The sequence below is a fragment of the Spodoptera frugiperda genome, chromosome 19 (assembly GCF_023101765.2).
Source record: "Spodoptera frugiperda isolate SF20-4 chromosome 19, AGI-APGP_CSIRO_Sfru_2.0, whole genome shotgun sequence".
NCBI lineage: Eukaryota > Metazoa > Arthropoda > Insecta > Lepidoptera > Noctuidae > Spodoptera > Spodoptera frugiperda.
The window spans coordinates 1949974-1976185 of NC_064230.1; the positions used below are offsets into that span (position 1 = coordinate 1949974).

At 39.4% G+C, this 26212-nt stretch overlaps 4 protein-coding genes across 4 annotated transcripts; all 4 read right to left on the reverse strand.

Annotated features, from left to right (window-relative positions):
* Positions 1–428: 428 nt before the first annotated feature.
* Positions 429–5811, reverse strand: LOC126911781 (dentin sialophosphoprotein-like; the record flags this gene model as incomplete). The annotated part of the gene is made up of 5 exons (XM_050700625.1): positions 5801–5811; positions 4137–5647; positions 2829–3089; positions 2133–2393; positions 429–1030 (listed from the first exon to the last, which is right to left on the reverse strand). Coding segments are annotated over exons 1-5 (2646 nt in total), but the record flags the coding sequence as incomplete, so codon positions are not given.
* A 92-nt stretch (positions 5812–5903) lies between these two features.
* On the reverse strand, positions 5904–8633 carry LOC126911782 (uncharacterized). Its single transcript, XM_050700626.1, has 5 exons — positions 8541–8633; positions 7777–8427; positions 6777–7639; positions 6516–6685; positions 5904–6430 (listed from the first exon to the last, which is right to left on the reverse strand). Exons 1-5 carry the CDS (start codon positions 8631–8633, stop codon positions 5904–5906), a joined length of 2304 nt encoding a protein of 767 aa, XP_050556583.1.
* Positions 8634–9291: 658 nt separating this feature from the next.
* On the reverse strand, positions 9292–11351 carry LOC126911783 (cylicin-2-like). The gene is made up of 4 exons (XM_050700627.1): positions 11259–11351; positions 10186–11197; positions 9356–9703; positions 9292–9299 (listed from the first exon to the last, which is right to left on the reverse strand). Exons 1-4 carry the CDS (start codon positions 11349–11351, stop codon positions 9292–9294), a joined length of 1461 nt encoding a protein of 486 aa, XP_050556584.1.
* A 726-nt stretch (positions 11352–12077) lies between these two features.
* On the reverse strand, positions 12078–15383 carry LOC118280890 (uncharacterized protein DDB_G0290685-like). Its single transcript, XM_050700628.1, has 3 exons — positions 15351–15383; positions 14465–14495; positions 12078–13906 (listed from the first exon to the last, which is right to left on the reverse strand). The coding sequence occupies exons 1-3, from the start codon at positions 15381–15383 to the stop codon at positions 12078–12080; spliced, it is 1893 nt and encodes a 630-aa protein (XP_050556585.1).
* Between the last annotated feature and the right edge of the window lie 10829 nt (positions 15384–26212).

A 26212-nucleotide genomic window follows, 5' to 3' on the forward strand; every position in this document is an offset into this window, starting at 1 on the left:
TCAACGTTTGAACTGGACTCGTCGCTTTCGCTGATATCATTGCTTTCGCTCGAATCGTAGCTTTGGCTTGATTCGAAACTTTCGCTACCGCTAGTTCCTATACTGTCGATTGAATCGGAACTTTGACTCGACTCATCGCTTTCAGTGTTGTCAGGTTCAGTTGTGTCATCATCATTATCACCTTTAGTATCGTCAGGTTTAGTTGTGTCAACATCACCATCATCATCATCAGGTTTAGTTGTGTCAACATCACCATCATCATCATCAGGTTTAGTTGTGTCAACATCACCATCATCATCATCAGGTTTAGTTGTGTCAACATCACCATCATCATCATCAGGTTTAGTTGTGTCAACATCACCATCATCATCATCAGGTTTAGTTGTGTCAACATCACCATCATCATCATCAGGTTTAGTTGTGTCATCATCACCATCATCATCATCAGGTTTAGTTGTGTCATCATCACCATCATCATCATCAGGTTTAGTTGTGTCAACATCACCATCATCATCATCAGGTTTAGTTGTGTCAACATCACCATCATCATCATCAGGTTTAGTTGTGTCAACATCACCATCATCATCATCATCAGGTTTAGTTGTGTCAACATCACCATCATCATCATCAGGTTTAGTTGTGTCATCATCACCATCATCATCATCAGGTTTAGTTGTGTCATCATCACCATCATCATCATCAGGTTTAGTTGTGTCAACATCACCATCATCATCATCAGGTTTAGTTGTGTCAACATCACCATCATCATCATCAGGTTTAGTTGTGTCATCATCACCATCATTATCAACATCAGTATCGTCAGGTTTAGTTGTGTCATCATCACCATCATTATCAACATCAGTATCGTCAGGTTCAGTTGTGTTATCGTCATCAGGTTTTATATGATGTGGTTCATCGTCATTTCTTTTTTGCACTGACAGGTTCACTTGTGTCATCACTTTCATCAGCTGTCTGATACAGATTATCACTGTCGCTTGAGCTGGAATCGCTGCTGTCACTAGTATCATCACTGTTGTCGCTCTCATCAGTATCATTATCAACATCAGTATCGACAGGTTCAGTTGTGTTATCGTCATCAGGTTTTATATGATGATGATGATGATGGTTTTTCGTGCATTTCTTTTTTGCACTGACAGATTCACTTGTGTCGTCACTTTGATCAGAGCTGTCTGATACAGAGCTGTCACTGTCGCTTGAGCTGGAATCGCTGCTGTCACTAGTATCATCACTGTCCTCGCTCTCATCAGTATCATTATCATCATCAGTATCGTCAGGTTCAGTTGTGTCATCATCATTATCATCATCAGTATCGTCAGGTTCAGTTGTGTCATCGTCATCATCACCATCATCATCATCAGGTTTAGTTGTGTCAACATCACCGTCATCATCATCAGGTTTAGTTGTGTCAACATCACCATCATCATCATCAGGTTTAGTTGTGTCATCATCATCATCATCATCATCAGGTTTAGTTGCGTCATCATCACCATCATTATCTTTAGGTTTAGTTGTGTCATCATCACCATCATTATCTTTAGGTTTAGTTGTGTCAACATCACCATCATTATCTTTAGGTTTAGTTGTGTCAACATCACCATCATCATCATCAGGTTTAGTTGCGTCATCATCACCATCATTATCTTTAGGTTTAGTTGTGTCATCATCACCATCATTATCTTTAGGTTTAGTTGTGTCATCATCACCATCATTATCTTTAGGTTTAGTTGTGTCAACATCACCATCATTATCTTTAGGTTTAGTTGTGTCAACATCACCATCATTATCTTTAGGTTTAGTTGTGTCATCATCACCATCATTATCTTTAGGTTTAGTTGTGTCATCATCACCATCATTATCTTTAGGTTTAGTTGTGTCATCATCACCATCATTATCTTTAGGTTTAGTTGTGTCAACATCACCATCATTATCTTTAGGTTTAGTTGTGTCATCATCACCATCATTATCTTTAGGTTTAGTTGTGTCATCATCACCATCATTATCTTTAGGTTTAGTTGTGTCATCATCACCATCATTATCTTTAGGTTTAGTTGTGTCATCATCACCATCATTATCTTTAGGTTTAGTTGTGTCATCATCACCATCATTATCACCTTTAGTATCGTCAGGTTCAGTTGTGTTATCGTCATCAGGTTTTATATGATGATGATGATGGTTTTTCGTACATTTCTTTTTTGCACTGACAGATTCACTTTTGTCGTCACTTTGATCAGAGCTGTCTGATACAGAGCTGTCACTGTCGCTTGAGCTGGAATCGCTGCTGTCACTAGTATCATCACTGTCCTCGCTCTCATCAGTATCATTATCATCATCAGTATCGTCAGGTTCAGTTGTGTCATCGTCATCATCATTATCTTCAGGTTCAGTTGTGTCATCATCATCATCATCATCATCAGGTTTAGTTGTGTCAACATCACCATCATCATCATCAGGTTTAGTTGTGTCAACATCACCATCATTATCTTTAGGTTTAGTTGTGTCATCATCACCATCATTATCTTTAGGTTTAGTTGTGTCATCATCACCATCATTATCTTTAGGTTTAGTTGTGTCATCATCACCATCATTATCTTTAGGTTTAGTTGTGTCAATATCACCATCATTATCTTTAGGTTTAGTTGTGTCATCATCACCATCATTATCTTTAGGTTTAGTTGTGTCATCATCACCATCATTATCTTTAGGTTTAGTTGTGTCATCATCACCATCATTATCTTTAGGTTTAGTTGTGTCAACATCACCATCATTATCTTTAGGTTTAGTTGTGTCATCATCACCATCATTATCACCTTTAGTATCGTCAGGTTCAGTTGTGTTATCGTCATCAGGTTTTATATGATGATGATGATGGTTTTTCGTACATTTCTTTTTTGCACTGACAGATTCACTTTTGTCGTCACTTTGATCAGAGCTGTCTGATACAGAGCTGTCACTGTCGCTTGAGCTGGAATCGCTGCTGTCACTAGTATCATCACTGTCCTCGCTCTCATCAGTATCATTATCATCATCAGTATCGTCAGGTTCAGTTGTGTCATCGTCATCATCATCATCTTCAGGTTCAGTTGTGTCATCATCATCATCATCATCATCAGGTTTAGTTGTGTCATCATCATCATCATCATCATCAGGTTTAGTTGTGTCAACATCACCATCATCATCATCAGGTTTAGTTGTGTCAACATCACCATCATCATCATCAGGTTTAGTTGTGTCAACATCACCATCATTATCTTTAGGTTTAGTTGTGTCATCATCACCATCATTATCTTTAGGTTTAGTTGTGTCATCATCACCATCATTATCTTTAGGTTTAGTTGTGTCATCATCACCATCATTATCTTTAGGTTTAGTTGTGTCAACATCACCATCATTATCTTTAGGTTTAGTTGTGTCATCATCACCATCATTATCTTTAGGTTTAGTTGTGTCAACATCACCATCATTATCTTTAGGTTTAGTTGTGTCATCATCACCATCATTATCTTTAGGTTTAGTTGTGTCATCATCACCATCATTATCTTTAGGTTTAGTTGTGTCATCATCACCATCATTATCTTTAGGTTTAGTTGTGTCAACATCACCATCATTATCTTTAGGTTTAGTTGTGTCATCATCACCATCATCATCATCAGGTTTAGTTGTGTCATCATCACCATCATTATCTTTAGGTTTAGTTGTGTCAACATCACCATCATTATCTTTAGGTTTAGTTGTGTCATCATCACCATCATTATCTTTAGGTTTAGTTGTGTCAACATCACCATCATTATCTTTAGGTTTAGTTGTGTCATCATCACCATCATTAACTTTAGGTTTAGTTGTGTCATCATCACCATCATTATCTTTAGGTTTAGTTGTGTCATCATCACCATCATTATCTTTAGGTTTAGTTGTGTCAACATCACCATCATTATCTTTAGGTTTAGTTGTGTCAACATCACCATCATCATCATCAGGTTTAGTTGTGTCATCATCACCATCATTATCTTTAGGTTTAGTTGTGTCATCATCACCATCATTATCTTTAGGTTTAGTTGTGTCATCATCACCATCATTATCTTTAGGTTTAGTTGTGTCAACATCATCATCATTATCACCTTTAGTATCGTCAGGTTCAGTTGTGTTATCGTCATCAGGTTTTATATGATGATGATGGTTTTTCGTGCATTTCTTTTTTGCACTGACAGATTCACTTGTGTCGTCAATTTGATCAGAGCTAGAGTTAGAAGAATCATCTTCAGAATATGATGGTGGAATATGATGTCTCTTCTTGCATTTCTTTTCCGCACTGCGTTTGTGAACATGCTTATGCGGTAGAGAACTATTTTCATCAGACTCTATATCTGGACTTGAAGTATCTTTACTTGGATTCTCACCACTATTCTTCTGTTCCGGAGATCCATTTACTTCTTCGCTGGTCTTCTTGCCACTACCTTCTGCACTGTCTTCAGGCTTCTTGTTTGATGCACTAGAATTATCATCAGGGTGTGTGTTGTTACCTTCGGTACCATTTACATCCTTATATTTTTCACAGTTAACACCATCACATTTTCTATGGCATCTAGGATGATGTACCTTCTTATGTTCACTGCTGTGCGATCCCGTGTCTTGCTGTTCGCTGACATTTTCGTCGGATAACGGTTCACCGTGAGCATGACATCTATGTCTTTTATGCGGATGTCTACGTTTTGGAATAACTTTAATGTTACTTACTCTGTGTTTGTGAGGATGATGTTTACATACATGATTAGTTACTGGATGTGTGTCTGTATCGTCATTTGAGATATCTTTAGTTTCATTACTATTCTTTTTGTGGTCATTGGAGCCATCATTCTTTTCAGAACTGTGATTCTTGTCACCACTTGGATGTTCACTATCCGTTATGTGGTGTTTGCATCCTTTGTGGTGCTTCGGTTGGTGCTTGTTTGTATCATCTTTGTCCCCAGGTCTGTCTTTCTTAGGTTCCTTGGAGTTGTCACCATCGTCTTGTCCAGAACCGTTTCTCTTAGGTGTGTGGGAGCCATCACCCTTTCCAGAACTACCTTCCTCAGGTTCCTTGGAGCCATCACCCTTTTCAGAACTACCTCCGTTAGGTACCTTGGAGCCATCACCCTTTTCAGAACTACCTCCGTTAGGTACCTTGGAGGCATCACCCTTTTCAGAACTACCTCCGTTAGGTACCTTGGAGCCATCACCCTTTTCAGAACTACCTCCGTTAGGTACCTTGGAGGCATCACCCTTTTCAGAACTACCTCCGTTAGGTACCTTGGAGCCATCATTCTTTTCAGAACTGTGATTCTTGTCACCACTTGGATGTTCACTATCCGTTATGTGGTGTTTGCATCCTTTGTGGTGCTTCGGTTGGTGCTTGTTTGTATCATCTTTGTCCCCAGGTCTGTCTTTCTTAGGTTCCTTGGAGTTGTCACCATCGTCTTGTCCAGAACCGTTTCTCTTAGGTGTGTGGGAGCCATCACCCTTTTCAGAACTACTTCCGTTAGGTACCTTGGAGGCATCACCCTTTCCAGAACTACCTCCGTTAGGTACCTTGGAGCCATCACCCTTTTCAGAACTACTTCCGTTAGGTTCCTTGGAGGCATCACCCTTTTCACTATCCGTTATGTGGTGTTTGCACTACCTCTTGTTTGTATCATCTTTTCCCCAGGTCTACCTTAGGTACCTTGGAGTTGTCACCCTTTTCAGAACTACCTCCGTTAGGTACCTTGGAGTTGTCACCCTTTTCAGAACTACCTCCGTTAGGTACCTTGGAGGCATCACCCTTTTCAGAACTACCTCCGTTAGGTACCTTGGAGGCATCACCCTTTTCAGAACTGTGATTCTTGTCACCACTGGATGTTCACTATCCGTTAGTGTTTGCATCCTTTGTGGTGCTTCGGTTGGTGCTTGGTATCATCTTTGTCAGGTCTGTCCTTAGGTTCCTTGGAGTTGTCACCATCGTCTTTTCCAGAACCTCCGTTAGGTACCTTGGAGGCATCACCCTTTCCAGAACTACCTCCGTTAGGTACCTTGGAGCCATCATTCTTTTCAGAACTGTGATTCTTGTCACCACTTGGATGTTCACTATCCGTTATGTGGTGTTTGCATCCTTTGTGGTGCTTCGGTTGGTGCTTGTTTTTATCATCTTTGTCCCCAGGTCTGTCTTTCTTAGGTTCCTTGGAGTTGTCACCATCGTCTTGTCCAGAACCGTTTCTCTTAGGTGTGTGGGAGCCATCACCCTTTCCAGAACTACCTCCGTTAGGTACCTTGGAGCCATCATTCTTTTCAGAACTGTGATTCTTGTCACCACTTGGATGTTCACTATCCGTTATGTGGTGTTTGCATCCTTTGTGGTGCTTCGGTTGGTGCTTGTTTGTATCATCTTTGTCATCATCACCTTTTCAGGTTTAGTTGTGTCATCATCACCATCATCATCCAGGTTTATTTGGTCACCATCATCATCATCAGGAGGTCAACATCACCATCATTATCTTCAGGTTCAGTTGTGTCAACATCATCATCATTATCACCTTTAGTATCGTCAGGTTCAGTTGTATTATCGTCATCAGGTTTTATATGATGATGATGATGGTTTTTCGTGCATTTCTTTTTTGCACTGACAGATTCACTTGTGTCGTCAATTTGATCAGAGCTAGAGTTAGAAGAATCATCTTCAGAATATGATGGTGGAATATGATGTCTCTTCTTGCATTTCTTTTCCGCACTGCGTTTGTGGACATCACCTATTTTCATCAGATACTACTTGAAGTATCCTTGGATTTACCACTATTCCTTCCGGAGATCCATTTACTTCTTCGCTGGTCTTCTTGCCACTACCTTCTGCACTGTCTTCAGGCTTCTTGTTTGATGCACTAGAATTATCATCAGGGTGTGTGTTGTTACCTTCGGTACCATTTACATCCTTATATTTTTCACAGTTAACACCATCACATTTTCTATCATTGGAGTTGTCACCATCGTCTTGTCCAGAACCGTTTCTCTTAGGTGTGTGGGAGCCATCACCCTTTCCAGAACTACCTCCCTTAGGTTCCTTGGAGGCATCACCCTTTCCAGAACTACCTCCGTTTGGTACCTTGGAGCCATCATTCTTTTCAGAACTACCTCCCTTAGGTTCCTTGGAGGCATCACCCTTTTTAGAACTACCTCCCTTAGGTTCCTTGGAGTTGTCACCATCGTCTTGTCCAGAACCGTTTCTCTTAGGTGTGTGGGAGCCATCACCCTTTCCAGAACTACCTCCGTTAGGTACCTTGGAGCCATCATTCTTTTCAGAACTGTGATTCTTGTCACCACTTGGATGTTCACTATCCGTTATGTGGTGTTTGCATCCTTTGTGGTGCTTCGGTTGGTGCTTGTTTGTATCATCTTTGTCCCCAGGTCTGTCTTTCTTAGGTTCCTTGGAGTTGTCACCATCGTCTTGTCCAGAACCGTTTCTCTTAGGTGTGTGGGAGCCATCACCCTTTCCAGAACTACCTCCGTTAGGTTCCTTGGAGCCATCATTCTTTTCAGAACTGTGATTCTTGTCACCACTTGGATGTTCACTATCCGTTATGTGGTGTTTGCATCCTTTGTGGTGCTTCGGTTGGTGCTTGTTTGTATCATCTTTGTCATCATCACCATCATCATCATCAGGTTTAGTTGTGTCATCATCACCATCATCATCATCAGGTTTAGTTGTGTCAACATCACCATCATCATCATCAGGTTTAGTTGTGTCAACATCACCATCATTATCTTCAGGTTCAGTTGTGTCAACATCATCATCATTATCACCTTTAGTATCGTCAGGTTCAGTTGTATTATCGTCATCAGGTGATGATGATGGTTTTTCGTGCATTTCTTTTTTGCACTGACAGATTCACTTGTGTCGTCAATTTGATCAGAGCTAGAGTTAGAAGAATCATCTTCAGAATATGATGGTGGAATATGATGTCTCTTCTTGCATTTCTTTTCCGCACTGCGTTTGTGAACATGCTTATGCGGTAGAGAACTATTTTCATCAGACTCTATATCTGGACTTGGTATCTTTACTTGGATTCTCACCACTATTCTTCTGTTCCATCCATTTACTTCTTCGCTGGTGCCACTACCTTCTGCACTGTCTTTAGGCTGCTTGTTTGATGCACTAGAATTATCATCAGGGTGTGTGTTGTTACCTTCAGGTCTGTCTTTCTTAGGTTCCTTGGAGTTGTCACCATCGTCTTGTCCAGAACCGTTTCTCTTAGGTGTGTGGGAGCCATCACCCTTTCCAGAACTACCTCCCTTAGGTTCCTTGGAGGCATCACCCTTTTCAGAACTACCTCCCTTAGGTTCCTTGGAGTTGTCACCATCGTCTTGTCCAGAACCGTTTCTCTTAGGTGTGTGGGAGCCATCACCCTTTCCAGGACGGTTGCCCTTTGGTTTATTATTGGATTCATTAGCTTTGTCCCCAGGACTGTTTCGCTTATTGTTGTGGTGTTTATTTTCGTTGGTGTCATTCCCTTGTTCACTAGTTTCATCATTTTCACCACTGCTACTGTTTTCATCTGAGCTTTCAGATTCAAATTCATTATCTTCAGGTTCAGTTGTGTCAACATCACCATCATCATCATCAGGTTTAGTTGTGTCAACATCACCATCATCATCATCAGGTTTAGTTGTGTCATCATCATCATCATTATCAACATCAGTATCGTCAGGTTTAGTTGTGTCAACATCACCATCATCATCATCAGGGTTGTGTCATCATCATCATCATTATCAACATCAGTATCGTCAGGTTCAGTTGTGTCATCATCAGGTTTAGTTTGTCAACATCACCATCATCATCATCAGGTTTAGTTGTGTCAACATCACCATCATCATCATCAGGTTTAGTTGTGTCATCATCATCATCATTATCAACATCAGTATCGTCAGGTTTAGTCAACATCACCATCATCATCATCAGGTTTAGTTGTGTCAACATCACCATCATTATCAACATCAGTATCGTCAGGTTTAGTTGTGTCAACATCACCATCATCATCATCAGGTTTAGTTGTGTCAACATCACCATCATCATCATCAGGTTTAGTTGTGTCAACATCACCATCATCATCATCAGGTTTAGTTGTGTCAACATCACCATCATCATCATCAGGTTTAGTTGTGTCATCATCACCATCATCATCATCAGGTTTAGTTGTGTCAACATCACCAACATCAGAACTACCTCCCTTAGGTTCCTTGGAGGCATCACCCTTTCCAGAACTACCTCCGTTAGGTACCTTGGAGCCATCATTCTTTTCAGAACTGTGATTCTTGTCACCACTTGGATGTTCACTATCCGTTATGTGGTGTTTGCATCCTTTGTGGTGCTTCGGTTGGTGCTTGTTTGTATCATCTTTGTCCCCAGGTCTGTCTTTCTTAGGTTCCTTGGAGTTGTCACCATCGTCTTGTCCAGAACCGTTTCTCTTAGGTGTGTGGGAGCCACCACCCTTTCCAGAACTACCTCCCTTAGGTTCCTTGGAGGCATCATTCTTTTCAGAACTGTGATTCTTGTCACCACTTGGATGTTCACTATCCGTTATGTGGTGTTTGCATCCTTTGTGGTGCTTCGGTTGGTGCTTGTTTGTATCATCTTTGTCCCCAGGTCTGTCTTTCTTAGGTTCCTTGGAGTTGTCACCATCGTCTTGTCCAGTTTAGTTGTGTCATCATCGTTATCACCTTTAGTATCGTCAGGTTTAGTTGTGTCATCATCACCATCATTTCAGGTTTAGTTGTGTCAACTCACCATCCTTCATCATCAGGTTAGTTGTGTCAACATCACCATCATCATCATCAGGAGTTGTGTCAACATCACCATCATCATCATCAGGTTTAGTTGTGTCAACATCACCATCATCATCATCAGGTTTAGTTGTGTCATCATTCATCATCATCAGGTTTAGTTGTGTCAACATCATTATCACCTTTAGTATCGTCAGGTTTAGTTGTGTCAACATCACCATCATCTTAGGTTCCTTGGAGTCATCATCATCATCAGGTTTCTTGTCCAGAACCATCATCATCATCAGGTTTAGTTGTGTCAACATCACCATCATCATCATCAGGTTTAGTTGTGTCATCACCATCATCATCATCAGGTTTAGTTGTGTCAACATTCAGAACTACCTCCCTTAGGTTCCTTGGAGGCATCACCCTTTCCAGAACTACCTCCGTTAGGTACCTTGGAGCCATCATTCTTTTCAGAACTGTGATTCTTGTCACCACTTGGATGTTCACTATCCGTTATGTGGTGTTTGCATCCTTTGTGGTGCTTCGGTTGGTGCTTGTTTGTATCATCTTTGTCCCCAGGTCTGTCTTTCTTAGGTTCCTTGGAGTTGTCACCATCGTCTTGTCCAGAACCGTTTCTCTTAGGTGTGTGGGAGCCACCACCCTTTCCAGAACTACCTCCCTTAGGTTCCTTGGAGGCATCACCCTTTCCAGAACTGTGATTCTTGTCACCACTTGGATGTTCACTATCCGTTATGTGGTGTTTGCATCCTTTGTGGTGCTTCGGTTGGTGCTTGTTTGTATCATCTTTGTCCCCAGGTCTGTCTTTCTTAGGTTCCTTGGAGTTGTCACCATCGTCTTGTCCAGAACCGTTTCTCTTAGGTGTGTGGGAGCCATCACCCTTTCCAGAACTACCTCCGTTAGGTACCTTGGAGGCATCACCCTTTTCAGAACTACCTCCGTTAGGTACCTTGGAGGCATCACCCTTTTCAGAACTACCTCCGTTAGGTACCTTGGAGGCATCACCCTTTTCAGAACTACCTCCGTTAGGTACCTTGGAGGCATCACCCTTTTCAGAACTACCTCCGTTAGGTACCTTGGAGCCATCACCCTTTTCAGAACTACCTCCGTTAGGTACCTTGGAGGCATCACCCTTTTCAGAACTACCTCCGTTAGGTACCTTGGAGCCATCACCCTTTTCAGAACTACCTCCGTTAGGTACCTTGGAGGCATCACCCTTTTCAGAACTACCTCCGTTAGGTACCTTGGAGGCATCACCCTTTTCAGAACTACCTCCGTTAGGTACCTTGGAGGCATCACCCTTTTTAGAATTTCCTCCCTTAGGTTCCTTGGAGTTGTCACCATCGTCTTGTCCAGAACCGTTTCTCTTAGGTGTGTGGGAGCCATCACCCTTTTCAGAACTACTGTTCCGTTATTGTTGTGGGTATCGTTGGTGTCATTCCCTTGTTCACTAGTTTCATCATTTTCACCACTGCTACTGTTTTCATCTGAGCTTTCAGATTCAAATTCATTATCTTCAGGTTCAGTTGTGTCAACATCACCATCATCATCATCAGGTTTAGTTGTGTCAACATCACCATCATCATCATCAGGTTTAGTTGTGTCATCATCCCATTATCAACATCAGATCGTCAGGTTTAGTTGTGTCATCACAGGTTTAGTTGTGTCAGCCATCATCATTATCAACATCAGTATCGTTTCAGTTGTGTCAACATCACCATCATCATCATCAGGTTTAGTTGTGTCAACATCACCATCATCATCATCAGGTTTAGTTGTGTCAACATCACCATCATCATCATCAGGTTTAGTTGTGTCATCATCATCATCATTATCAACATCAGTATCGTCAGGTTTAGTTGTGTCAACATCACCATCATCATCATCAGGTTTAGTTGTGTCATCATCACCATCATTATCAACATCAGTATCGTCAGGTTTAGTTGTGTCAACATCACCATCATCATCATCAGGTTTAGTTGTGTCAACATCACCATCATCATCATCAGGTTTAGTTGTGTCAACATCACCATCATCATCATCAGGTTTAGTTGTGTCAACATCACCATCATCATCATCAGGTTTAGTTGTGTCAACATCACCATCATCATCATCAGGTTTAGTTGTGTCAACATCACCAACATCAGAACTACCTCCCTTAGGTTCCTTGGAGGCATCACCCTTTCCAGAACTACCTCCGTTAGGTACCTTGGAGCCATCATTCTTTTCAGAACTGTGATTCTTGTCACCACTTGGATGTTCACTATCCGTTATGTGGTGTTTGCATCCTTTGTGGTGCTTCGGTTGGTGCTTGTTTGTATCATCTTTGTCCCCAGGTCTGTCTTTCTTAGGTTCCTTGGAGTTGTCACCATCGTCTTGTCCAGAACCGTTTTCTTAGGTGTGTGGGAGGCATCACCCTTTCCAGAACTACCTCCGTTTGGTACCTTGGAGCCATCATTCTTTTCAGAACTGTGATTCTTGTCACCACTTGGATGTTCACTATCCGTTATGTGGTGTTTGCATCCTTTGTGGTGCTTCGGTTGGTGCTTGTTTGTATCATCTTTGTCCCCAGGTCTGTCTTTCTTAGGTTCCTTGGAGTTGTCACCATCGTCTTGTCCAGAACCGTTTCTCTTAGGTGTGTGGGAGCCATCACCCTTTCCAGGACGGTTGCCCTTTGGTTTATTATTGGATTCATTAGCTTTGTCCCCAGGACTGTTTCGCTTATTGTTGTGGTGTTTATTTTCGTTGGTGTCATTCCCTTGTTCACTAGTTTCATCATTTTCACCACTGCTACTGTTTTCATCTGAGCTTTCAGATTCAAATTCAGTAGAGGAGTCTTCGTGATTGTCAGCGCTAGTACTTTTATCTTGTTCGCTATCACCATTTAGTGTTTTGTGATGACGACATCCTCGTTTGTGCTTTTTGTCAGTGTTTTCAGAAGAATAGCTTACTTTTGTATGATCCTCATTTTCACTATTTTCTTGATCAATATCTGTATTGTAATAAGATTCTTGGCGTTCATTTCCATTGTTATTTTCATAGTGGTCGGTTCCTGTAGCGTCTATATTCGTTTCGTCTTCGTATTGTCTGTTATTTTGTTCTATGTCGGTTTTGGAAGAAGAATGTCTATGTTCATGGCCTTTTCTCTTCTCATAATGTTTAAAACCAGAATCATTCACTGTCGTTTCATCCTGTCTTTCACTGTTCTTTTGTTGAATATTTGTGTGGGAATTTGAATCTGCATGTTCACAATTTTTGTCCTTTTCGTATTGAACGTTAGAAGATTGGTTTATATTTGTCTCATCTTTCTTCTCATTGTTCTTTTCCTCTACATTGGTATTGTAAGATTCATCCGTGTGTTCGTAGTCTTTACTCTTTTCATTATGAGTTTTTGAAGAGTCCTGTACTTTAGTTTCTTTTTCATTTTCAGTGTTCTCTTGCTCAATATTGGTATTGGAACAAGCATCGACGTTTACCTTATCTCCGTCCTTTTCGTAATGACTGTTATAAGAATCTTTTATTTTAGTTTCACTGTTCTTCTCATCGTTCTTCTGTTCAACGTTGGTATCACAAGAAGTATCGTTATGTTCATAACCCTTCTTTTTCTCGTAAGTCTGATTTGCAGACGAATCTATTTTAGTCTGATCATTGTGTTCACTATTCTTCTGTTCAATATTGCCATTAGAAGAGTAATCTGAATGTTCATAATCATTCTTCTTTTCATAATTGCTGTTAGATGAAAAGTTTCCTTTAGTTTCCTGATTGTAAGTACCACTAGTCTTCTCTACATGAGCGGCATTAGAAGAAGTCTTCTTTGTATGGTCTTTGCCGTGGCTTTCAGTGTCAGTTTTAGTAGAATTAGCCTTTATATGTTCATTATAACCACTGTTCTGATTTTCAAAACGAGTATTAGATTCCGAATCAGATTTGATGTGATCTGGATCTGTCTTCTCATAATGGCTGCGAGAAGTGGATTGTATTTTGCTATGGGATTTAGAGCCACTGCTGGTTTTTTCTACATGAACCGTTTGTTTCTTGGTCGTCTCATGGTCGCCATTGCAAGGTTTTCTTTCAATAGCCTTGTCACCACCGTCATTGGCTGTTGGGTTAAAAAAAGTTAATGTAGAATTAGTCTTATATACTGTATCGTCACGCCTGAAGACGTAGGCAGAGGTGCACATTACGGCACGTAATGCCACTATACAATGTACACTGACTTTTCACCATTTGTGTTATTAGTCCCATGTAATAGAGGGTGAGTTTATTGCCATATACCGGGCACAATTCGAGACTATGGTAATACTGAGAAATTTGCTTTGTGCGGGAATCGAACCCGTTACACGTTGCCCAGCCGCCGCACCAACCGTGCAGTCAAATTTAATATAATTTTATTGTAACTTTCGTGAGACATACTAAATTAATTATTATTTTATCGGCTTACTCACGTAACTGTTTGACGAGGAACTCGACTAGTTTCGACACACGACGCGGCGATTGTCGTGGAATGCTGCTCATGAATATGAGCCTCTAGCATGGCTTGAAACTAGTCGAGTTCCTCGTCAAACAATTACGTGAGTAAACCGATAACATAATAATTAAATTTAATATAGTTTGCGTATAAGTAAATATAGTATTTAAATATGAATAGTTTACTTACGTTTCGGTAACGCCTGGACAGTTACCAGGGCCTGAAATAAAGTAAAAAAATATAAATTAAGTAATTTTAAGTTAGTAATAAGTAAGTTAATACCTAAGTCTGGTTGCCCGGAGGCTTTAGACACCTCCTTCTCACGTATGAGGGCTCAAAATCTACCAAAGGCAAGTACCAATGTGACTTTTTCCGAGTTATATGTACTTTCTAAGATTATTTAGACACAAACGGTGAAGGAAAACATTGTGAGGAAACCTGGGCTTACAAGTTCTAATATTTTTTTAGGCTGCAGACGGCGAGCAAGAGTAGCTCGTCGCCCGATCAGAAACAGACCCACCCAGTGCGTGAAAGAGCTATCAGACCATCACAGATAGGGCTCAAGCCCAGTAAAGCTGATGCTAATGCCAATCTAGAACTGCGGACTACCTGTCGCGTTACCAGGACTCCGGCTTTAAAAGCAGGAGTAGGAACAGGGTGGTGTTTAGTCAGTAAGAGTCTGACACTCCCTCTAGCTTCGCTTCTCGAGATTTACGCTTAGCAACACATAAATTTGGCAATAAATTTTTATATTACAGATAATATTAATCACATTCTAATAACAACCCTTAAGTTCCTAACCCCCAAAAAGCCAAATGCAAAAGAAACAACGCCTGAGTTGTGTGAATGAGGTTACCGAAAGCCCAATAATCCCCTTCCCAATCTTCAAAAAAACCCCTGATTCCCCAACAACCCTTAAATTCTTAATCCCCAAAAGGCCGACAACGCATTTGTAACGCCTCTGGTGTTGTGTATCCATGGCGGCGGCGATAGCTTACCATCACCTGATGGTGATGGTGATCTGTCTGCTTGTTTACCGACTTATACCATAAAAAAATAACAAATACCGACTTACCACTAATAGAAGTAGCACCGTAGAAACCTGCATGGTGATTCTATGCTACACCATCGGTACCATCGCCTTATATACCAAATCATAGTAAATAACTGCATTCATAACCCATAGCTACTTATGACAAACAAAAACACATTTGCACATATGTTTTGTACAACAATAAGTGGCCCTTTTATTTATTTGTCTTGCATATAATAATTAATTAGAAAAAACAATGTTTCTTGACGTCAATTAGGTCTTATAGCAATGACTTTCTCCGTAATAGGTGACAAAGGACGTGGCGTTTATTTTTGCTCCTTTATTTTTTTTTTTTTTGTAACGTCAAGCCTTTAATTCCCAAAGGGGTTGGCAAGTTGGTCTTTTGGTGTTTCGGATGTTCATAGGCAGCAGCGATTGCTTACCATCAGATGAACCGTCTGGTCGTTTACCGGCTAATACCATAAAAAAAACTATTATCGCGTTTTTCACATTCTATCTTCACGTATCATTATTATCCTGAAATCATCAAAATCCCTTTTCTTGAGGGGAGAAATCATCCAATGACTTCTCCCGTCTTGGGCGAGGCGAGAGGGAATGTCAGACTTTTACTGACTAAAAACCACCCCGTTCCTACTCCTGCCTTTCGAACCAGAGACCCGGTAAACCCCCTAGGTAGTCCGCTGCTCATTCCCGAAGGGGTAGGCAGAGGTGCACATTTTGGCGCATAATGCTAATTATGGCGCACCCAAACTTCACAATTTATGTTGTAAGTCCCATGTTATAAGTGGTGAGCCTATTGCCATTTACCGGACACATTTCCAGACTCCGTGCTAGCACTGAGAAATTTTCGAAACACCGAAAAAAGCCCAGTAATACTTCGCCCGACCCGTGAATCGAACCCGAGACCCCTTGCCCGGCAGTCGCACTTGCAACCACTCGGCCAACGAGACAGTGCTCATTATTTTCTTGTTTTTAAAAACGTTGCCCCACACTAGGATTTTCTCCTGTGCCGTGGGTGCGTTTACAAACATACAAGTTCACATACACATGACACGCAGACCCGAAACAACAATTTGTGGATCACACAAAGAGTTGCTTCGTGCGGGAATCAACCCGCTACACGTTACAAGGCAGCCAGTTGCCCAGCGCTGACCGTGCAGTTAAGTACGTAGATGGGTAATACTAAGTGTGGGAGAGCCATGCTTCGGCACTGCTGGGCCGGCTTAACCGGAGTGATACCACGGCCTCACAGTAAACCGACGTGAAACAACGCTTGCGTTGTGTGAGTTAAGTTACCGGAGTAATATACCCCCTTCCCAATCCCCGATTCCCCAAGAACCCTTAGATTCTTAACCTTTAAAAGGCCGGCAACGCACTTGTAACGCCTAATGGTGTTTGGGATGTCCATGGGCGTGGGCGATTGCTTACCATTAGGTGATCCGTCAATCGGTTTACCGGCTTATACCATAAAAAAAACTACTGTCGTGTCTTGCATTCTATGTCCACGTATCATTATTATGCTGAAATCATCATACTGTAATCTCTAATCTCCAGAACGTCACCAAACTTGTAGGTAACTAACTCCCTTGGTCGAAACGGGATATTTACCATGTTTATTTGAATCTATGAGTTTCCGATATTTCGGCAAGCGCCATGATCGCGGATGATCAGTCCATCCGTTTCAAGTTCTAACAATAGTGTTAGTGACCATGTCAGTTTAAATAATTAACTCCTTGGTGTTGTGGGTGTCCAAAGTCCATTTGGCTTCGAAAGTGGCTTTTTATTAGGTGTTGTTTTGTGTATCTTTCTTTTTAACGGATCATATTTTGCACATGGTAATACTCAATAATCCATTGTGGGAGTCGGGAATGGAAACCTCATGCTTGTCTATAGGAGCTTAGCCACCCTGAAGGTGGGCTGGTAGGAGATCGCAATTCGATCCATAAAAGGGTTTGCCACAGTCTTCAGCACTCCAATTTTTCTTCTCCTCTTACTATCTTATCTTCCTCTATCTTCTCATACTGTGTAAGTGGGTATGTTAAACCTAATGCGCTCTAACAAGGTGCGGCTGACAGATGCCAGTATGACTATTGACCGTCTCATCTGATACTAGCTATGAAGATGTGCCACCGCAAAGTAGCTATGCGAAGAAGATGCCAAATTATAGTATGCGCTATCAATAGTCGAAGCCATCCATAGCAATATCTTTCCATATAAAAACATAGTTCAGTCCATTTCCACCAATGCTAAGCTATGTGTACCAATGAATATGATTGTGGAAGCTAAACGCATCCACATACGTTGTCAATATAGGACATATTTTATGACCGATGACCCTGACACTGTTTCATCGAGCCCAAGGCAGCCTTTTACGAGATCCGTGACTAAAAGCCACCCCGTTCCTACTTCTACTTTGTCAATGTCGGAGCCCCGGTACCACCCGCATTATCAATCCGCAGCTCGGGAAATATCTAGAAAAATGTATTATTTACGTATTATTTCTGCTCAGATATATCATCACTGCCTGGTTATCCCCAAAGGGACATGCAGAAGCCACGTAATCTACATACAATGTACATCCACATTTTCACCATTCGTATTTAAGTCCCATGATAAAAGGGGGTGCACCTATTGCCATATTATTATTCTGGACACAATTTCAGACACCGTGCTACTACTAAGAATTTTTTTAAAGACCGAAACAAGCCTAGTAATACTTTGGATGACCCGGGAATCGAACCCGCTCGAGTGAGTGAGTGGTCGCATTTGCGACCACTCTACCAAACGAGGCGGAGTAGAGTTAGAAATATTTAATGCGAATACCTGAACATTCTGTCTACTCTCATACGTATTAAACATCCATTGTACTCTCAATGATTTATTACGTTATAAATATTATTATTTGCACACAAAGAATTATATATTATACAGCCTTACAGTTGGAAAGTAGTTAATGCAGCTGTGTCAATATTGATTATCATTGCTATGTATTGGCGTAATATGCAGTCCGTGGCCACATTAGTAGACGCACTCTTGTTTTTATGTTCAATTTAAAACATTTTATGGAATAGGGAGTAAAGTTCCCTAAGAAAAGGAGTATGCTCCGACCAGGCGAGGTGATCGTGCCTTTTTTTTTTGAGGGGGTGAAATCATCTAATGACTTTTCCCGCCTTAGGTGAGACGAGAGGAAGTGTCAGACTCTTACTGACTAAAAACCACCCCGTTCCTTCTCCTGCGTTTCGAGCCGGAGCCCCGGTAAACCCGCTAGGTAGTCCGCAGCTTTAGGTGATCGGCCTGGCGGGCTTTCTGCCCAACTGTTGTTTTCTGACGTTGATTTTAACGTCATCCGTTGATTTGCTCGTCGATAGTCTATGGCGACTTCGGGTCGCTACATTATATTTAGTGAGTTTATTGATTGTTTATATTCAGTACATATGGTATATAAGCCGGATTGCAATCACCACCGCCCATGGACACCCGAAACACAACGGGTTACAAATGCGTTGCCGGCATTTTGGGAAAGTGAATAAGAAATCATTAATGCGCAATACCCGCATTCTGTCTACTCTCATACGTATTAAACATCCATCGTTCCTACTCAATGATTTATTACGTCCGGTAAATATTATTTATTTAGTCAACAAAGAATAGTATTATATTATAAACGCCTTAGTATTGGAAAGTAATTTTATTAAGCAGCTGTGTCAATATTGATTAAAAATGCTGTGTTAGTTTAATATATTATATACTAATGTTTTGTTATTTATATTAATTGCGAGACAATGAACTCACTTTTGACATGTTAAAAGTTATTAATGTCAGAACGGTTAGGTTATTCTGTAATTACATTAGTAGTGAGCACATTCTCACCCGTCATTGGTCGAGTTTACTTTGAATGTTTTGAATTGACAATTTACAGAATGCAGGTTGCTTCTACCCTCGCGATGTTTAGTCGATGTGTTGGCCAATTCAAACATATAATTAGAAATTAGAAATATATTATAAACCCAAGATTTCTCTCGATGATTTCCTTCACCGTTTGGCAGTGATGTCTAAATAATAATAATGTTTAAATAACCTTAGGAGTTATTTTGTTGATTTTTAGTTTTAACCGTTAATAGATTTATTTTTTAACATGCGGTATGCAACACCGCCCTCCATATTCGAATTCGAATGCAGGAGCCGCCGAGTCAACACCTCCTGAGGATGCTCCGTGGAGGAGAGAAACATATGTCGAGTGGTATGCAATAGCATATAATACATACATACATAATTCTACGCCCGCCTCCCATGGGGGTAGGCAGAGACAATAGATCGCCAATTGCTAACACTTTCACTCTATTCTATTTTTACCAATAAAATTGTATTTCATGTGGGTGTTTTTATGTTGCACCTCTGCTGCATGAGCATTTAATTGCGGGCGGGATGGCTGTTTTGGGCGCTGCACACCGCATATTAAAAAATACATCTATAAGCGGAATTAGAACTAAAAACCGAATGTATTGTTAGGGAATAAAATTATGGGTAAATAAAACAACAAAATTCAGTACACAGCCCATTCTATTATAGAATAAAGCTCGAATATATTTTAAATTAATGCTAAATTCGCGTTACACATATAAAGGGCAGTGTTGATTACAAAATATTCTTATAAAATTACTAACTAATATTATAATATTGTGAACAGACGAGGAGCTTTCCTTTTATTGCTAAAATTGTGTAATTTTGGGTTAATTTTGTATTTTAGTTATTCACAAACCCCTAACACGACGTTGGACGTCAGACGACATTGTTGACTGTGCGACATGGAGCAGTTTCAAAAATGTCGCGGCGATGTCTTCGGAAATGTCAACATGTCGCTCGACAAATGTTCCTAGTAGAGACGAGGTATTAGACGACAAATAAAGACTCCTTTAGGGAACAGAGAGTAAAGTTCCCTAAGAAAAGGAGGATCCTCCGACCAGGCGAGGTGATCGTGCCTGGCGGGCTTTCTGCCCAACTGTTGTACGTTGGGATTTTCTATCCATGTTAATTCGCATGCAAACTTCATATGTGCGATGCAGGATATTTATGACGTCATCCATTGATTTGCTCGTCGATAGTCTATGTGCGACTTCTGTCATCTGTCACTTGTCACTTGTCACTTGTCAACGTGTCGCCACACTCCCATACAAGCGCGTTACATAGGTCGATAATATCGTGTTATTGCGATAGTGCGTCCCGATTCCTTGCACGTTCTGCTCTCTTGTTTCTACTAAGGGTACTGTTCGAGCCTGCTCGATTTGTTACGATTATGAGCTCCAGTCTGGCTTGAAACAAGTCGAGCACTCTCGAACACTCAACATGTTCTTAATAATAAATTATTACTACTTCCTAACTTCGTATTCTTCGAATCTCTGATGATTTTGGATCAATTAATTACGGTTTACTCACGTACATTAATCGAGAAAAGCTCTACTAGTTTCGAGTCACAGAGGGACTCTTCATTTTAGATTTTGGATCACTCCTCGTCTGTATCATTAATCTAATATAAAATATACAAAACTTGGCCGGTTTATACTCTTACAAGCTAAAATTAAGAGGTATGGGTTGTCGTTGATAGTCGATCGGTGGCGCTAAACACTATTTTACATAATATTAAGTTTACATTGCATAGAACTATTTATACATACATACATACATATCGTCACGCCTTTAATCCCCGAAGGGGTAGGCAGAGGTGCACATTATGGCACGTAATGCCAATGTACACCCACATTTCACAATTTATGTTGTAAGTCCCATGTAATAGGAGGTGAGCCTATTGCCATATACTGGGCACATTTCCAGACTCCGTGCTACTACTGAGAAATTTTCGAAAAACCGAAAAAAGCCCAGTAATACTAGCCCAGGAATTGAACCCGAAGCCTCATTGGCTGAGTGGTTGCAAGTGCGACTACCGGGCAAAGGGTCTCGCGTTCGATTCCCGGGTCGGGCGAAATGCTTAATGCTTAATTCTTATGTTCGATAATTCGGTGTCATGAAAGAAATCTATTGTATAAAATATGTATAAGGTAAAAGTATCTGCCACGACTTTAATGGGAGGTAGTGTTGTGTTCGAAGATTATATCGCGCGAGCGTTCTTTCGCATGATCAGCTGTTAGCAGCGAGGCGCCCGCTGTATAGACTAGTAACTAGGTAGGTATTTTGGAACTTTACACGCGCTTGCTAATGAAATTTTGTTGTTTTGTTATTGTAATAAAAATAAAACTAATGAGTATACAAAACAAGTTTCTTCGGGAAAGTTGTTTGTAATCATGAGTACAATCACGTGTTTAAATATCGTTCACTAATTACCAGTCACCCTATATACCGGTAATTCAAGAGCTTAATGTCCGTCTTGTTTATTATTTTAAAGCCAATAAAACACTAGCGCCACCTACTTACAAAAACTTATTCTAACTGCCGCACTCAGAGACATTTAATGATAACTTAAACTATTCCTTAGTAACGATTTTGTATCGAAAACAATTGCAAAGGACTGGGTTAAGTAACCATTAAATGACTCTGAGTGTGGCGGTAAAACTGTGAAAACATTCAAAAATGTTCATTCAAAGACCGAATGAAACTAGGACTCTACCATTCGGATTGAACCCATTTTCATTCACTCTCAATTCTTGTACGTTTGAAAATGAATGAATGGTTTAATTATGAACGATGAATCAGTTTCATTTAATCTTTGATCTTCTCTCTATAGAATATTTATTTCTATATTGTAGAATATTTAGTTCTATATGGTAAAAGCCGGTAAATGAGCAGACGTATCACCTGATGGTAAGCAATCGCCGCCGCCCATGGACACTTGAAACACCAGAGGCGTTACAAGTGCGTTGCAGGCCTTTTGGGGTTAGGAATTTAAGGGTTGTTGGGGAATCGGGGATTGGTAAGATTGGGAAGGGGGAATTGGGCCTCCGGTAACCTCACTCACACAACGCAAGCGTTGTTTCACGACGGTTTTCTACTCGGCCGTGGTATCACTCCGGTCGAGCCGGTCCAGCAGTGCCGAAGCATGGCTCTCCCACACTTATTTGAAAAGAGAGAAGAATATATTGAAAGAAAATAACTGTAGATTATTTTCAAATGTTTTCACAGCTACAAAATTATATACTTAGCCATTTTTTGAGATATCAATGTAACCAAGTATTGTATTGTGAATCTGATTGAAAAAGAGTAACCTATGGAGTTTCTTGCTCGTTCTTCTACATAGGAATCTACACTTTGGAACGAGCAAATAGAGCAACTAGAGGACTGACCGACAGACAGACGTTATTAATATTATTATATTTGCTTTGACGTTCAAAAGTGCCTTCCTGGTCTATTTGAAATAAATAATTTTGACTTTTGACTTTGAATAAACGATTTGTTTTACATAGTTTCTGCACATATTTTCATTAGGTAGATAGCGCTACAATCGTATTTGGACATGTATAATAAAATCTCAAAAAATGGTTAAGTTTGTTTACAAAATACATTGATTAAAAAGCCTTATATACTTATAAATAATCACTTTATAAAATTATTTATAGTTTTTAATAATAAATTATATAACTAATTATAAAAAAAGACATCTAATTGGCTTACTGTCGCACTCAGAAACATTTAATGATTACTTAAACTACTCCTTAGTAACGATTTTGTATCGATGCAATAGGGTAGATGACTAATTTTTATTTTAATGTCCGTCTTGTAGATTATTTTAAAACATTAAACACGTATTTTTTTGTTTTCTTACGAGAACAAATACTTTGGACGATATATTGATTTGAAATATCGTGAGACGTCATTTCTAGCTACATTTTATACGTAGATATGACATACATATTTGCTCCCAATTCTAAACTTTGATTCGTTTTATCTATGTATTGTTATCTTATATGACAAAATAAAAAAAATACGTGTCTAATATTTTTTCTTTACCTAACTGACGGACTAAATAGATTTTTAATTTTCATACCCCGTCATCATCCCTTTTGCTAAGGACTGGGTTAAGTAACCATTAAATGACTCTGAATACGACAATTATAAACTTATATTCTAGTTTAAAAATATCTAATATTAATACTAAACTTAAATATAAAGCTTTAAAAATAAAAATAAAAATATATTTATATTTTAACATTGCACGTTATAAATTCAAAGTTAAAATATACAATGATAGATGTTATAATATTGCTTTTATTAAAATACAAAAAATAATAAATAAAAATAGAGTAAAGTGACACATTTAGGTAAGCGCCCACAGGCCCGCATCGCACGCAACGGATTTTAGTTTGTCTTGTATAGAAACTCATACAACTGCGTCCACTGATCCGCATCGTACGGACCGCATCATCGGCAATGCCTACATCAGCCAAAGACTACTCTCAATCACCAATTCATTTTCGTTTCAACACAAACATAATTTTAAGCTACCACATTATACCCGTTTTCAAATTTATAATTAGTGACTTTTAGTTTTATCCAATTGTTCATACTTCTCATATCGATCCATTCTTAAATTACTCTTTTCATACAACATACTATCTATTAATAATATACTTAGACCAAGATAGATGTGACATGTTTACAAAAAAACCATAGGTGTATAATAGGTAGGGTAGGTGAGTAATTTTTAGTTTAATGTCCGTCTTGTAAATTATTTTAAAATATTACACACGTATTTTATATTTTCTTACGGAAACAAATACTTTCGAAGATATATCGATTTGAAATATCGCGGGACGTCACTTTTAGGTACGTTTTATACGTAGACCTGACGTATTTGCTCCCACTTCGAAACTGTGATTTGTTTTATCTAAGTATTATTATCTTATATGACAAAATTAAAAAAAGTGTGTCTAGTATTTTTTCAATACCTAACTGGCGAACTAAATAGATTTTTACTTTTCATACCCCGTCATCATCCCTATTGCACATAAGAAATACGTATTATAAACTGCCTACTAGTTTTAGGAATAATAACGTTTCTGTATGTATAAAGTTATTGCTACAAAAGGCATCAACGTATTACATAAATATATACATAATTGCACTTAAAAAGTAAATATCTCTATTTTGATTCGTGCTACCAAACATATAAACGCTTTTTCAAAGGAGGATGCAAATCCAGGGGGCCTACTCCGGTTCTCGAATGCGAAGTTTCGTTTAATCTTCGGTCGTAGGTTTTATTGATTTACTAATAGAATTACTTGAAATAACGTTTTATTTTTAATTTCATATCAAAACCTATTTATTTATCTTCATTTCATTCGTTAATTTTTGTTCACGAAAGCTATACCTACCCAATAGCTATGTGTATTCCATTGGATAGGTAATTTTGAGCTGAATAAAATTTACTATGGCGCCAAGTTCCAAATCTTAGTCCGTTCAGAGTTATTCTTTATTAAACATGGTAGTTTTATCAGTAGCCTTAATCTGAATAATATTACGAATTGGTTACTTGTTTAAAATATCATATTAAACTGTGTATGCACATATAAAACGGAAGAACATATATTCTTTACAAAACTTGCAATAATTATTATGTTATCGGCTTACTCACGTAATTGTTTGACGAGGAACTCGACTAGATTCAAGCCATGCTAGAGGCTCATATTGTATTGTACGAGTAGCAGCGACAGTCGCCGCGTCGTATGTCGCGGAATGCTGCTCATGAATATGAGCCTCTAACATGGCTTGAAACTAGTCGAGTTCCTCGTCAAACAGTTACGTGAGTAAGCCGAGAACATAATAATTAATTTAGTATGTCTCACAAAAGTTATAATAAAATTTGCATTATCAAAATCCTGTATACATTAGCTACGTTGAGGTTACATCGGTGTTGCAGCGTAAAAAATCTAGTTTAAGCTAATTCTAGATCGAAAGTCAGTCTTTTCGTATGCATAAGAAAAGACCTTAATATAATTTTATAACATCACGCTTATTAACGACATGGTTACGAGCAGAGATATCAGTACTAAGTTAACTAAAAATCACGGTTTACTCACGTACATTAATGGAGAAAAGCTCTATTAGTTTCGAGTCACAGAGGGACTCTTCATCAGCGCCAACTAGGGTTGCCATTTCGGAGCTCTGTACTATATACTGTTGAAAAAATATATAGTAGGCAAAAATACTATATTTCCGTACGCCCTTTGCTTAATCAAAATAGTATAAGTAAAAATGTACGAATTGCAAATCCGTGATAGTATGAAAAATAAAAAAAACTATTTTCACTCATCCCTATTAAAGTACTATATTTTTTAGATCACTATTGAAAAAAAAATCTATATTTCGACATAAATATGTTGGCAACCCTAGCACCAACGCACTCACTAACCAGTAGTCTGCGCGACGTCACCGCACGCTGCTCATAATGAAGAGTCCCTCTGTGACTCGAAACTAGTAGAGCTTTTCTCCATTAATGTTCGGGCAAACCATGATTTTTAGTTAATTTAGTATATCTCACGATAGTCATTACAAAAGTATACATAAGTACAATCATTCATTTCCGAAATCACTTACAAATATTGCCATACATATATTCAATTGGAACTTCCATTTTAAGCTCACCAGAGAGCGCTAGTGTGCGCTTCTAGTCTAGGCTCGGAACCGGTTTAAAAAATACCGGTAAATACCGATTTATTTCGGTTTTCCTCAGAAGTTTTCTTAAGAAAACGCGTTGAAATCTTACTATTGAATATAATCTAAACAGCGTGAGACGTTTCTTTACGGAGCGTACGTATTAACCGTATTTTATTGATCTAAACCGTTTAATCCGAAAAAGCTGATCCAAATACCGGTTTATGCGAACAAAACCCAATGTAAAAGGTTTTACGTTCAAGTACATAAAAGCGGTTTGAAAA